Source organism: Eufriesea mexicana, unplaced genomic scaffold, assembly GCF_001483705.2.
Source record: "Eufriesea mexicana isolate 0111107269 unplaced genomic scaffold, ASM148370v2 scaffold1553, whole genome shotgun sequence".
In the NCBI taxonomy this organism is placed as follows: domain Eukaryota; kingdom Metazoa; phylum Arthropoda; class Insecta; order Hymenoptera; family Apidae; genus Eufriesea; species Eufriesea mexicana.
This window is the reverse complement of record NW_016909647.1, coordinates 510,820-527,021: the sequence shown is the minus strand read 5'-3', so window position 1 is coordinate 527,021 and position 16,202 is coordinate 510,820. Positions and strand designations below refer to the sequence as shown.

Below are 16,202 nucleotides of genomic sequence, written 5' to 3'. Positions count from 1 at the left end.
TTACACAGCAATAAAATGATGAACGATATATTAAAAATTAAGCACGCTATAAACACTGTAGATGCAGCAAAGATATCTCTATTTGAAGTACTACACAGTAAGCTGAAGTACATACTATATAACTAATAGCATAGAATTCTTGTCTATATCTAGTAACAAGCAAGTTAATTTCGTTTCACATCGAAATAATCGTACCATTTACACTGATTTCCATCGATTTTGCTTGTCAGTTAATTATGTACTTTAGTATAGCTAAATCGCTGTTACTTTAATTGAATTCATACGAGAACTCGCATAGTAACGCAATTATCCCAATTTTATCAGTCTTTTAATAGAACCACGATTTTAAAATCAAAAATATTAGAATGGGAAATGAGATAACCTGTCTGGAGTTATAAATAAAGCCAATGATTGACTTGTAATCCATGAATTTCGAAACGTTTATTCTTTATTAATATACCTTTTACATTGCCAACTTCAAGTAAAGAGATGAAAATTATCGACAAATTTACTTAAGTAGGAATAATATTCAATTTAAGTAAGAATAAATATTCAATTAAAAGTATAGAACTTATGGCTGCTGACTTTGTTGACGAACATAGTGTTAAGGAGGATGAAAATGATTATGACATTATAATTATAGGAGCAGGTTTGGCTGGTCTTACATGCGCATATAATATCTTGAAGAAAAAAATTGGGTTAGATATATTGATCATCGAAGAGAACAGTAAATACTTCTCTAAATGCGAAAATACAATTTCTAAAAACACAAATAGTTATATTAAGTATCGTATAATGCAATATTTATTTAAGATCCATTTTCCAATTTTCGATACAAAATTTCTGTAAATTTTTCAATAAATTATTTCACCATACTAATTTAAAAATACCCTGTTTAATAATCATAATTTTTATTAATGAGCTACATATTTAAAATTAGGCGAAGCAGGAGGTCGTATTTTATCGAGAAACTTTAGCAATACTTACCATGCTAATTTCCTGCAGAAGCATGTGACTGAACTATTAAGAACGTTGCATATAAAAATTAACGAAGGATCTATTGACTTGGCGAAAGAAAAAATACTGTACACGAGAGAGAAAACCTTAAAAGTTTTACCCAAATTTTATGGAGCTGAGGTTCACAATTTTCTTCGAATGGTAACATAAATTATCATATTATATTATTTTGTATAAATAAAATTTGATTAACGCATATAAGAAATTTTCATGATATTATTTAACTTCATCGAGCTTTATCAAGCTTTATCGACTGATAAAATTAATAATGACAATATTTTACTCTAGGACGTGAATAAATTATACTTAACATCCACTATGTTTTATCCTTGACATATTTTTTCCCTGATAGATCGAAGAAAATTCTTCAAATAGGGAATTCAGTTATTATACTGATGATGAGGAGGCGAAGCATCTCGCTGAAACAAGCGTTGAACAGCTTCTTCGCAGAATCGTTTACTTTCCCTATGCACGTTCACTATGTCGGGCATTTATTTGCAGTACTTGCGGTAATTTAATTTAATTTTATTGACTTTTATATATATAAATATATGTACATTATAAAACTCATAACGAAAACCTTTGAACAATTTGATTTATTTTCCTATAAAATATACCTATATGAATAAAGTAATAGTATTAATAAATGATCAAATAATGCCATAATGATGAAATATTAAATAATTATTAAATAACTATATTGATTATTAAACAATATTAATCATGAATATTAAATAATTATATAATAATCAAGAAGTAATAAAATTGAATGAGTAAATGAACGATATTTTTACAATTTTTCACAGCCATGCGAAATCTCAACGATATCTCAGCACTTTGGTTTCTTGTCATGCTGAACGGATCATCCGGTTTGATAAATCGACTGAAGATCATGATAGGCGATACTAATCGATATTTCGTACATGTATGTACAAATAACTTTATATTGAAAATACTATTCAACACAAATTTTAATCTGTAATATTCATTGGATACTTCTTGGTGGGTTTACTTTCATAAGTATAATTATTATTACTATTATTATATAATTATATATTATTATTATTACAATAGTATTATTACTATTGAACATTACAGATTAGAGAAAAAATTAAAATTTGTCGAACAAGTTTGTTTGTGTAATAAAATTTAATTACTCTGAAGTTATATTTCTTACGATTTGGTTAATTGTGGTTAATAGACGTATACATTACCACTACAGGGTGGCATGTCCAACATAACTAATACACTGTTAAAAAACATTTTACGACAACATGGCGAGATAAGGTACGTGGAACCAGTTAATAAAATTACATTCAACAATGGTCGAGTCTACGTGTCGACAGAAAAGAATCATTTCAGGTATACGTTAAAGTATTTTTAAATAATGTATCACATAATTCTTCTATGCCTTAAAGTCAATTATTTCCTGCAGATATAAAATGTCAATATCATTACAAAAATTATAAAGATTAATATCACAGTCATATAAATTATAAGAACGTTGAAGAAAATTGTAAACACTAAAAAAATTAAAAATTATTAAAATCGGAAAACTTATAAAGATTATGAATAAACAAATTTTTCCTTTCCTCTCCATCATATTTACTTAGCAAACATGTAATCATTGCGTCACTTTAAAATATAATTACCATTATCCATTACAGATGCGAGTTTGTAGTTATAGCAGTACCGCCATCGTTGCAAAGTCGAATTGCTATCGAACCTCCTGAAAATTCAATAAACTCCCACGCCTTATATACCTCAGCTGACAATGTATTCTTCAATGTGACTTATAAAAAGCCATTTTGGAATTCTAATTCCACGCAAGATATCGTAACCACCTGGGATTCGAATAATAACTTAAACATAGTCTACGATGCAACTGCTGGCAACACGGAAGAATCTGTACTAGCTGGGTTTCTTGCCGAGTCTACTTTCATACAGACGCATAAAAAAGGACTGTTCGACACGTTAAACGATTGTTACAAAACAAACGAATCGTCAAAATATCTTCGATACAAGGAATATGATCAGTCGTTGATGGACAATGAAATAAAGTTTGGTTGTCCTATGAGCGTTCTAAAACCCACTTCCATTGACAATCATATCAACTACACTGGAACATCTAACGACAGGTGCAAAAATTTGTATTCAACTGTCAGTGAAATGAGAGATACATGTTATTAAATCTTGCGAAATATTTGGTGAGAAAGGAAATTAATTATCATCGGTATATTTTGTGAAATTAAAGGATAATTGAATTCTCTAAATAGAAAAGGAAAAATAATGATTTTAAGATCACTGATTTAGCGATAAAGATAATTACAAATCAATACTAGTCAGCTGAATTAGTATTTAGAAATTTAATATTTTATACATAGGTATTCTCATGTATTTTGCACACGCTCTTCTGTAAACGTTCTATGAATGTAACTATATATGTTCTTTTTATTATTTTTGTTAATATAAAATATGCGATTTAATAGTATATAGTAGTGACTTATGATTGCAACCATTAAGGTTATTAAATTATTACTACATTAAGTGAAATTAAAATTAATTTATGACATTAATAAAAATATCTTTTATGTCAAATTTTCTTTTTTCTTTCTTTTTAAGAATTTTCTTCGCTTCAAGCGAATACGCTGGTAATTGGCCTGGGACGATAGACGGCGCCATTCAAGCTGGTGAAGATACAGCTTATGAGATTTTGCTGCGAATTAGACCACAATCACTTTCTTTTCGTGAAATGTCTAATATTAGGTATGCACTTCGAATATTAATAACAGAAAAATATTTAAAAATTAAGATTGAAATAGTTAATACAAACTTCTATGTTCCTATCGCAATGTTATTCGAATAATTAACATAATACAAATCGTAGTTCTATATTTTAGTAAAAATGTCTTTTTACTTACATTATAGTTCAAAATTTGAATTAATAATATTAATTCTTTGCAGTCGAAGATTTTCTTGCTATGAAGAATTAGCAACGCGAAATTTTTCTACTAAACTAACAATATTTTATTTTATATTGTTACATTACCTTAAATTTATAGATTAACTATCGATCCTTTTAATTTTGCTAAATGATTAGAGTTATTTCTTGAGTATAAAAAGTTAATATTATTGTTACAAATATCTAATATGATATTTCTGCTTTTCCTAATTTCTTAACAGCGCCAAGATTAGAATAAGAACAGCAAGGGGCACTCAGCGACTTTCATTGAAATTGTTTATTTTGCAGTACCTGGGAATACTTCTTCATATCTCCATTTTTCTATCATTTTTAAAGAACGCCTATGATTAAAACAAACAAAATATTATTATGAAATTGTTATGGAATAATTGCAATAGAGTTTTCAATAAAATCACATATTCTGCATGGACCGTGACACAGTGATTTTTAATAAATATCTAATAATGTGTAAGAAAAAATTCTTTCTTATTTCTTCACATTCGAAAATTTGGTTACAAACGATCTGGTAGCAGAATTCTGATCAACAAATATTAAATATAAACTAAACACACGTATACTCATATCACACATGTAAACACGTGAACGTTAAGTATGACCCTTAATAGGAAGACGAAAGTTGGAATCATTATATCAAACGTAGTTCAACGTTCTCACTCTTCCTATCAACACCTAAATAATCCGGATTTGAACTAAAATGTACCGTATTTTGTGAAAATTCATCAATCACAGTGCAATTGTGCCTCCAAAGGCTAACCAAACGAATTTACCTGTTTCGGTTCCTGTGTGTAGGTAATATTTATTGTAATTAATTATTTAAAAATTTTATTTCGAATGGATATCGATTGTTTGTCATATATAGATATTATAAAATAAAATTAAATCGAAGTACATAGATGTTATAGGTAATTCTTAAATAAAGGATTCAAATTTAATAATTGCATAAAAAATTTAATTTGCTATCCATCTTTCCGAATAAATAACATTAAATGCTTATTTTAGTACTTCATATGTATTTTTATTAATATTAAACATTTAATAAGGTTTCATAATAACGAAATAAATAGTGTTACATAAAATGGCTATATATATAAATAAATAATGTATCTAATGAACAATTGTGATAAGCATATCTTATACGACGTATACAAAGTGTGTTTCGATGTATAGAAACCTACGGAATATGAGTAACGCTTTATACCACAACAAATTTTTCAATATTAAAATTAGTTACTAATACCACTAATTGATATATGATCAGCAATTAAGGCTACACATTACTATCACGATGTATGACGACGATACGAGTGAAGATGAAACAGGATTACAAACTCCGTCATACCTCAGGAAAGGATCTCGGTGCAGCCGTGGAACACCAGGTACACGAAGTATAACATACTAATATTCACCTTTGTACATTAAAAACGCCATAAATTTAAGCTACGAATTTAAATATTTATTTCTACTATTTTATTATCATTATTATGATATACAAATTATAGATATTTGTCAATATATTTATCTATTATATTGTACATCTGTAATTTAATTTTCACGAGTCTATAATCTTTTACTCGACATTCATTCGTGACATTGCAGGTACTCCATCGTCTATCACGAGTTCAATAATACTCGGCCAGATCCCAGATGAGGTACTCCGTGTTTGGAGTCAGTTACCAGAAGCAATACGTTTGGATCCTAGTTTGGCAGTTTTTCAAAGAGCCTATGATCGAATTCATCAAACTATAGAACGAAGGTTGATAGTTCTTAACCCCTTGCACTACGATTTAATTGTGAAAAATTATACATTGCAGTAGTATCTAATTTCAGTTCATTTATTCCAGCCATCATAAAATTAGATAAAAATATAATTACAGTCGTGCGATTAGTGTAGCTTATAATTGCGAAATTTTACATGAAGCACTCGTGACGCGTTAGACTCGTCATTGTAGTATAAAGGGTTAAATCAAAATAATTCTTTTAATAAATACTTTGATATATAATTGGATAATAATATGCCAGGAATTTTGTATTTAAAATCAAGTTATTTAATTGATTTATATTAAAAAATACGACGTATAACTGTTTCGAATAATATCTTTTTCAGACCTTCAGATATAATAAAGAAAGACTGTCTGGTAGTGAATATGTCTCTCGGGACGCAGCGTGCATTGCCACAAAGGTAAGTGACATGAGTTCTCTTCTTCTGTGTTTAAATTAAGGTTATAAAGTGTAATGCAAGTAGCAATAAATTTTGTCTACTTCATTATTTCCTTAACATTTTACTTCTTAAATGTGGAGTTGTAGTTATATGTACTTATAAATTTAAATGTCCATTTTTAGAAGATATCTTATATTAAGAATATTTACAATATGTATATTAATATTTAGTAAATTATTATTATAGATTATACGTAGTACTAAATTAGAATATTGTGAATTTTTATTTTTATCTAATATTATATATTGCATTAGAGACCAAAATGAAACAAGCGATGAGAATGGCCATTACAATATTACACAAGAATCCAATGAATCGAAACATAAACCGTTTTACCGCTATGTCAAGTTATTTTTGTTATGTTGCTGTTGGTTAATATTCACTGTAAGTTTATTCTATTGTACAATATTTATATTAAGCTCTTAGTTGAAAAATGTAGTAGCAGATAATTTTTAACTTATTGAAGGATATTAAAGAATAAAGAATACTTTAATTTATACATCAATGTTTGATTAAAAAAATATATTTACTATATTTCTTCATTTCAGTTAATATTGATAATTAAAAGCGAAAAAGTCGACGTATTGCATCAAATTTCAATTCCAAGCGGAAAAATAAAAGGTATCCTTTTATTTGTAATTATCTAAAAAATTTCTAAAATACGGAATAGATTATTATATTATCATTGAATGTCATTTTGAACTCGAATATAATCATAAATTATCTCTGAGTATTGAATACAGAATAAATTTTGCACTTTATTTAATTTCAGTACCATTTTTCAAATTTGAGAATAATGATCAATATCAAATTAATCCTTAAATTTTTATAGACTATAAAATGCATGGTGATACTTCTAATGAGCATATTAAAGTAATACTAGAAGGTTCATTACTTCCGACAATAAAACCAATGCAATTCAGCAATATATCCGATAGATATTTAATGATATGGTTAGAGCTATCTATGAATGAAGCAAACAATAGTGAACAATTCTTGTTTGGATATGAACAAACTAAGGTAAATTTTTTATTTAAAAAAGTGATTTGATATCATTAGAAATGTATAACAGTTAAGTATTACACACTGAAACACTTCTAATTTTTGTGAAATGATTTGCATAACTTATAATTGTAACAAACAATTTACTATTACTTTACTTTATAAATCACGCATCAAAACTTTATCTCAGTGATACACTAATAATAAAAAACCAATTTGTTCATATATTATCGCAAAAGAGGAATTTTAAAGATTTTAACACTTAAGATAGTTATTAAATAGAAGATAATTTATTCCGATTTATGAGCCATCATCTTTTGTAAATAGAATATAAGTGATGTATGGTTTCTACCAATACTTCCGGAAAATCTGATAGATAGTTTTCCCAGTCAGAGGCATCATAAAATTTTCGATTTGGAAAATATAGATGAAAGGTAAGTGTAATTATATTCCCTTATTTTATCCCTGAAATGACTATTTATATTCTCTGTACAGTATAAATAATAATCGAGTTTACAATTATCAGTACTAGAATATAGTATTCATTTCTATTGATTTACTATATCAATTTTTCTAACACTAAATATTTTATCTTTAGAATACTAGATCATAGCGACATATCGATCAAATTAAAAACAAATTTGGAATCCAGTTTTGCTATTTCTATCAGTTATGATTTTTCATCGATAGACAGGGATGTTGGCATAGTATATGCTGCAATAGTTTTACTTGGATTATATTTACTTATAATATTTGAGGTAATCTATCTCCTACATATTAAGCTAATATTAATATATTGTAACATAATTTTATAATTGTATAAACAAAGGAAACTAAATGTTGCTTAATCTTTACCAATAGTATTATATACCCTTCTCTAATTATTAACAATTAAACTAATTGTAAGATTTATTTATTATTCATTTATTTTGTAATAATTGATATTATTGTATACGAATATATTGGTTTCGTTCTTAAATGCAATGTTGCACCAATACTATTATTTCAAATGATTAAAATTTTATTTAGATCTATTATGCATGTGTTAATTCTTAATTGCAGATTGTACATAGAACTTTAGCTGCCATGTTAGCCTCGACTATGTCTATTGCAATTCTAGCAATTTTAAATGAGGTAAAATAAAAGGAAATAGAAATATTGTAGGAAAATTTGAATTCGATTATAAATAAAATTTTTCAGAGACCAACTATGAATGAGTTAATATCTTGGATAGATGTCGACACATTATTATTATTGTTCTCAATGATGATACTTGTCGGTGTAGTCGCCGAAACAGGTGTATTTGACTGGCTAGCAGTTTACGCTTATAAGGTAACATTTCCATCATTTTCTTAATAGAATTTGTTATATGATATATACATTGGTTCCATAGGAAAAGTTGTTCAATAATTGTATGAAATATTTTCTTATTTCAGAGTATTTAATACTCTCTTAATAATAGTAATAAAATATTAACAAAATATTATGAATTATAATAATGATCTATAAAATATTAATCAAATATTACTAATTATAATTATTACAATGATTTAATTATAATAATATCAGATATAAAAGATAATTTTATTCAATTTCTTTAGATAACCGGAGGAAAGATATGGCCACTCGTAGGTACATTATGTTTCTTTACATCGTTTATTTCATCATTCTTAGATAACGTTACAACAGTACTGTTAATGACTCCGGTAACCATCAGATTATGCGAAGTAATGGAAATAAATCCGGTGCCAATACTAACAGCAATGGTGGTATATTCTAATATCGGGGGTGCTATGACGCCAATAGGCGATCCGCCCAACGTAATTATTGCATCGAATCACGAAGTTATTAATAATGTAAGCGTTACTTCGAGTATTGATTTCTATAAATATTTCACTAAGGATTAAGTTAAATTAATATAATAATATTAATATTATATTTCACGATTAATCACTGGAGTGGTAAGATTATCATGTAAAGGTTTTGCGATGGAATGTAACAACATGAAATTATATAGAATAAATAAGTAAAATAATAACGTAATAGATTAATAACAATAATTAAACATTTTATGGACAGAATAATAATATAACAAAATAATATTGATATTAATTAAATTTTTCATTTACTTTTAATAGCAGGGGGTAGTGTATAGTGTTCAAATACTTGTTTGACAACGATCACATTGTATTCACGGAAACAATGTGCAATTGAAATATATTTAATCACAGTAGCAAATTTAATGAAGTCCAGTGGTATAATCTTTACTATGAAAACTTTTAGAATACTTGAATACAATATGTGGAATATTAATTAATATCCGAAATTATTTGAATATTTAATTAAACAAGAATTTAATTATGTTATTTTTTAATTATGTATGTATTATATAATATTCATTGTTATTTAGGGTATCGATTTTAGTACGTTCACAATACATATGAGCATTGGTGTTATACTTGTGATATTTGTAGTCTTTGCCCAGCTGAGATTTATCTTCCGAGATATAACTGCTCTTAAATTCGACGAACCGCCAGATGTTCAGGTATAAACATTTGCATTTATTATTTTAAATAAACAAGAGATAATAAATCTATAAATTTTTATATATAAAATATTCTAAACTTTGTACACGCTAGAATAATATCAAAATAAATTTTAACTATATTCCTTTAAATTGCAATTTGAAATATTCATCAATGTTTCATTTCGATATATTAAAAATTTTATGCTTCTAATAAATTCGAAAAATTAGTTACGAAACTCAATCCAACGATTTTAATATTTTGTTCTTTTGCCAAAAATAGCTATATTTCACCGTAATATAAACGAAGGCAGTGTAAAATAAGCGATAAAAACATTTCTTTAGGATTTTTCACTTATACCACTTTCATAATTACTAGCTCATATAAGAGCATATTGACAGAAATTCAGATCGATTAAACATGATAGATACATTTAACTTATCTCGTTCATTCGTTTTAGGAATTAAAGCATGAAATTGCCATTTGGCAAAGAGCTGCGGCAAGTTTGTCGAGTTACAGTAAAGACGAAAATGTAGTGAGAGAAACTTTGCTAAGAAAAGTTCAACGATTACTCTCCCTGTTAAAAAAGAAGCTATTGACAGGCAGCGTAGCTCTTGAAAGATATAAAACTACGCTCGAGGAGCTTCAAGAAAAGGTAAATATTAAATAGGTATCTGATTCTTATTAAACGTATCATTTTTATTCAATTTAAATTTTAGTCTTCTTCTCTGACATTTTTGATATTCTTAGAATCAATCAAAACAGTGCTTTAATTATAGTATCGTGAAATAAAATTTTGTTAAGTATATTATTCGATATCAGTGTTAGCAATAGTATTATTAATAGTAAGTATTAATATCGTATTTTTATTAAATTTATTTTTAATAACAATTTTGTGTTACAGTATCCTATTCGTGATAAATGGCTGTTGGTGAAGTCTGGATTCACGTTAATCTTTGTGATCACGCTATTTTTTCTACATAGCATTCCAGGTCTAAATTTATCGCTAGGTTGGACTGCTTTGTTAGGTGTTCTTTTATTGTTAATTCTAGCGGACAGCGAAGATTTGGATGGCCTTATGGCGCGCGTAGAATGGAGCACTTTGTTATTTTTCGCGTCGTTATTCGTTCTCATGGAGGTATAAAATAGCTAGAAATTGTCATTCACCATTACTACTACTCTTAAAATGTTCCATAAAAGATCATACGTAAAATATTTACACAATATCGTAATAATTTCTCCGGTTTCTACAAAAGAAGAAAAGACAAGTAAAAATTAGCGACAAAATGGAAAACATGATATTAACCCTTTGCATTATGATTTAATTTTGATAAATATATTGGAAAAGTATTTCATTTTAGTTAACCACTATACCTGAATTCCATTCGTAATAAAATTATAGAAAAACTTTAGAATTTCTCTAAATTTTATGCCTTAAAACACGTTAAATCTAATTTTGGTCGTATAATAAATGTAGCATATAATTCTAATATTCGGCCATAACTCAACACGAGTTGGATTCGTTATTGTAGTGCAGAGGGTTGAAAAGAATAAATTATTTAACATACATATTTTGTTGCAAGTTTCAACAATTGTCAATAGCATAAAAATTTATAAGAAATACATATTCAAAATTTTTACTCAAATTTTGTATGTGATGTGTTAGCTTTGAATTGAAATTATTATTTTAGGAATATGAGATTAAACAAAATTTGTTTGCTGCAGGCTTTATCGCGTCTAGGTCTACTCGCATGGATAGGAAAGCAAACGGAAAGGATAATTCTATCTGTAAACGAAGAGTCACGATTAGCTGTAGCTATATTACTATTACTTTGGGTATCAGCATTTGCAAGCGCGTTCGTGGATAATGTACCTTTGTCAACGATGATGATAAGAATCGTTACAGCTCTTGCACAAAATAATGAGCTGAAACTACCCCTGCAGCCCTTGGTGTGGGCTTTAGCTTTTGGTGCTTGTATGGGAGGTAAAAAAAACTTGAGAAATATTCTTTTAATCATAATCGTTATTTACACTGAGCTATAAAATTATTTAAAAATATGAACGTGTACATTAATAACGAAGGATGAGGTATCCAAATTATTTGGACGCCCTGTTTAAATAATTTATATACTTTTGTGCAAAAGTAAAAGTTAATGAGTGCGAATTTTAATGTGATTTATGTAGTTGAATAGATGGATATATTTGCAGGTAATGGAACTTTGATTGGAGCTACTGCTAATGTAGTTTGCGTAGGAGTTGCAGAGCAACATGGATATAAATTCTCTTTTATGCAATTTTTCAAGTAAGTGCACTTCGGTACAATTTTCGTATACAAATGATAAAACTTCTACTATATATATTATATATGTAAATTATTTAAAATAAGAATTAACCGAAGTTAGATTTATTAATAAGCATTTTTAATCTTTTTAATTCCATATGTAATTTTGTTACAAATTATGTAGTGATAGTAATGAGAAAATATCTAAGATAAATTTTGATCAGGTTATATTTTTTAAATAAATTAAAAGAATATTAATAATTTATGTAATGGCTAATTGTTTAAATTATTTTTGAATTTAGTTTCATTTATCAGTCATCGATCTTTAATTATGATTTTATTTAAAAAGTTAAAAATCAAAGATTCAAATCTTTCCATTTGCAAAATTATGTTTAATCTGAAAACATTTATACCTTTTAGATTTAAAACATAGTCAATATATTATATAAATGACATAATTTATTATAACATTTGGTATCCTCCATTATTATTACCTACTTATCAAATAGGTTTTAATTCGATAAATGTCGTAACATTCGTGATCATACAATTTTAATTGATTTCAACTGAATTATAATTTATTTTAATTCGCGAGATACGATAATAAATCATGTAATTATATAAAATAACTATTAGCTAATCCAATATTATATCAAATACGGTGTATTCTGAGTGAAATTCCGAATTCAGATCGGATAATAAATCACGAATAAATTAAGCTCATTTTCACAAGAGCTTGTCGCTAATTCATTCTTCGTGCTATAATAATTTAATTAATTCGACAAATAATTTTCAATGCGTTCATTTCAGGGTGGGCTTTCCAATTATGCTGACAAGTGCTATGACAATAACCATGTACTTAATGATCGCTCACGTCATTTTCGATTGGAACGGATAATGTAATTATTACAACCTATGTTTGGTATTCTCGTTCGGCAAAAAGTATTTAAATTATTCGAATCAAATTTGTCTATTCAGATTCTTTTGTAAAAATCGTTTAATATTACAAATGTAATATTGCAACATTGTACGAATTTAACTCCGTAAATAAGTTATTATTTTATAATAATAATTCATTGCATTTTTCATTTAACTTTTAACCCATTAATTCTAAACGTTATATCACAATATGTTCCATTCATGCGTTTATTGATTGAAATAATCCTAATTGCATTAACAAATTTCAACTTTGTAAACACAAAACTTACTCGAGTATAAACAAAAGTATCAATGGCAAAAAATATTTTATATTACATGATCTACAATCAATCATGTTATTGAATAAAATAGTCGAGAACTTCTATCAGAAAATGTTTATTGATATCAATCGAATACACTTAATTAAAAAATAAATTACGTAATACTTATAGATACTTATAGAATATGTCATATTCAACGATAATATACACGCTGTTCCGACTTAATCATTTCATGTGATAACAAATCACCAACTCTTTATCGTCCTCCTATATGAAAATATTATATGTTTAATCATTGTACAAAACGTCATGTTTTCTTCAATTCAAACAAGTTATAAGCTGTAAGAGAAATGTTCGCATATTTAAATTCTTAATGCTGTCAAGTAGTCATACTGAATAATGAATAATACGAATGCATATATTAACATCCATGAGTAATTTCTCTATTTTCGCTTCAACTATTTATTTCGTTATATTCTATGTATAAAAATTCAATCCTTCAAATCAAGGGGTGAAAATCTAACAAATTACAGTAACTGTTTAATTATAACAAATTAAACTAATCTTAAATAAACATTAGACAATACAATATAATAAACTACATTAAAACAATACAATATGTCCTAATTTATGTTATCATGATTTCCACATCTATTTAATTTCCCTAATTTTTAGTGTATAAATACGAAACAGAAATTCATAAAAGAAGTATCATATTTCAATACATCTATATCTTCCCTTGATTTCGTAAATACTAAAACTGACTAATATTAACAACTTACTAATATCTTTTGTAAAATATTTTTTGACTCATTGTTTAAACAAAATATATATAAAAAAAAATTAAACTGTAAGGAATTTTACATATCACTCATTCTCTATAATTAAATATTCTAATATAGCGTCTCGAATTCTATCGATAGTTTTGCTAATAATCTTGAACTTTAGCGGCAAGAAATATGGTAATCTTTATGGGATATAAACGAGGAACGTAAAATACTTCGTTTATGAATACCATTCTAAATTTTATAACAAAGTAAAATTATAATTATAGATATTACGTAGCTATAGGAGTTAATGTTAGGATCGACGTAGATTTCCAGTTGAATATTTAAATACTAATATTTAAATTTTACGTAAATGATATGGAACTTTTAACTTTTCGTGTTTCCCCAAACTCATCTATTGATTTTTAAAAATACGTTCACTATCAAACTTAAAATATGTTACATGTCCGCTAATATTTTATATTATAAATAAAACATAAATACATTACCTTAAACATCACTATGTATATGAAGTTGATTACATACACGATTATTATTTATCCTTATGTCAATCGTAATATAATAATTACACGCATTATTTTCTAAACAGTAACTTGTGATCAAAAAAATCAAAGATAAACTTAATTAAAAAATAATTATAGATAGCGATAATAATATTAAATTGATCAAACGTTTGTTTCTTTTTCAAGTATTCTTTCCAAATTCAATGGACGCATATAATGTTTTTATATTTTCGTTTTTTTATGGTGCTTATAATGAATTTAGAACTGTTAACATTTTGTAATCATTATCTTAATCATTCTACATGTAAAATATTTATTTGGATTTATCTTAAGTTAAATCCAAAAACTGCAATAAATCAATTTATTTGTAAAATATAATGTTGAAATTTAAAATACACTTCTACAATCGCAAAACAACTAAAATGTAATTAATTGTTCTCATAGAAAAATGGTGTTTTTAAAAAAGAAAATTTGGTTCAAACAAAATTCATTTTAATTCATATGAATTAATTCTTTCGTTTTATTATATCTAATAGATTTTTAAAATGCAATATAGAACACAAATTCTTCGAAAAACACCATTTTAACATAATTTAACTTAACAGAGTTTAAAATTTGTTCAGAATTATTATAATTTGTTCGGTCAATGATATATTTAGGATAATTAAAATTTTCTCAATAATTGAAGATAATTTAAATAGAAATAGTACATCACCCATTATATGAATCATATAAAAAAATTAAAATTTTATGCTAAATGTATCTATAACGAATTACAATTCTACACAAACGCACACATATCACGCATTAAACAAAATAATATTATTTGTATAGAATGTTTAACTATCGTTTGTTGTTCAAATAAAGGGTTTACAAAAATATTAATATTCGGTATTTATATTTATTGGTCTATCGAATTAACTACGCTTTTAATAATTTTTGTGACTTTAAATTTTCAAGCGTATCGTACGCATTAGTAATCTTTTAAATATAAATATAAACTAATTATTTAGTTCTGATTATTAAAATAATTCAATGTTACAATTTTCCAAGTATCGTTAATTCTATTCCATTTTCTTCAGAATAATGAAATTACTTTATAATGCATTGAATATTTCATTAACTATTTATAAATACATTTAACATTACATTAATCTACGACGAACGTCACAAATATTTTAAATTCATTGTGACTAATAGAAGAATGTAAAATACATGTTACATTCTTAATACTAATGATCATTATAATTTTATTCGATTTTTTGAAATATTTATTTAATGTGATATATATCACCCTAGATCACGCAAAAAATATTTACAATTGTAATCTAAAGAAATTAGTGAATCACAGCAACAAATGGGACATGTTTATTATGTACGCAGTTATGTATTTTCGTATGGATAAGTATTACTTATATGGATAAATATTATTAAACGGCATGATTATGTCACTGTAACATAAAACACAGTGAATGAAATCAGATTTAATATCTCTTTAAAACCTTCAAATTCAGTTTTATATTTGTTGATAAAACATGGAAAACATTAAGTATTATGATATTTATTTTATAAAATATCAATTTATGCTGATTAATTTTGTATAAAGATGTTACAATTTTTTATTCTCAGTGTAATAAAATGTCTCGAAGTCTCGTATTATCAAGAAACGTAAATACTTGTGCCCTT

At 26.4% G+C, this 16,202-nt stretch overlaps 2 protein-coding genes across 2 annotated transcripts; both read left to right on the top strand.

The window, feature by feature from the left end:
* Positions 1–573: 573 nt before the first annotated feature.
* Positions 574–3,207, top strand: LOC108548331 (probable flavin-containing monoamine oxidase A). The gene is made up of 6 exons (XM_017901198.1): positions 574–727; positions 941–1,158; positions 1,370–1,526; positions 1,824–1,942; positions 2,240–2,379; positions 2,685–3,207. Exons 1-6 carry the CDS (start codon positions 574–576, stop codon positions 3,205–3,207), a joined length of 1,311 nt encoding a protein of 436 aa, XP_017756687.1.
* Positions 3,208–5,285: 2,078 nt separating this feature from the next.
* LOC108548334 (P protein) lies at positions 5,286–12,924 on the top strand. Its single transcript, XM_017901202.1, has 17 exons — positions 5,286–5,376; positions 5,597–5,753; positions 6,105–6,179; positions 6,473–6,602; positions 6,767–6,839; positions 7,051–7,238; positions 7,548–7,654; positions 7,819–7,978; positions 8,283–8,354; positions 8,421–8,552; positions 8,822–9,076; positions 9,631–9,765; positions 10,206–10,400; positions 10,650–10,883; positions 11,471–11,729; positions 11,954–12,047; positions 12,837–12,924. The coding sequence occupies exons 1-17, from the start codon at positions 5,286–5,288 to the stop codon at positions 12,922–12,924; spliced, it is 2,445 nt and encodes an 814-aa protein (XP_017756691.1).
* Positions 12,925–16,202: the final 3,278 nt, after the last annotated feature.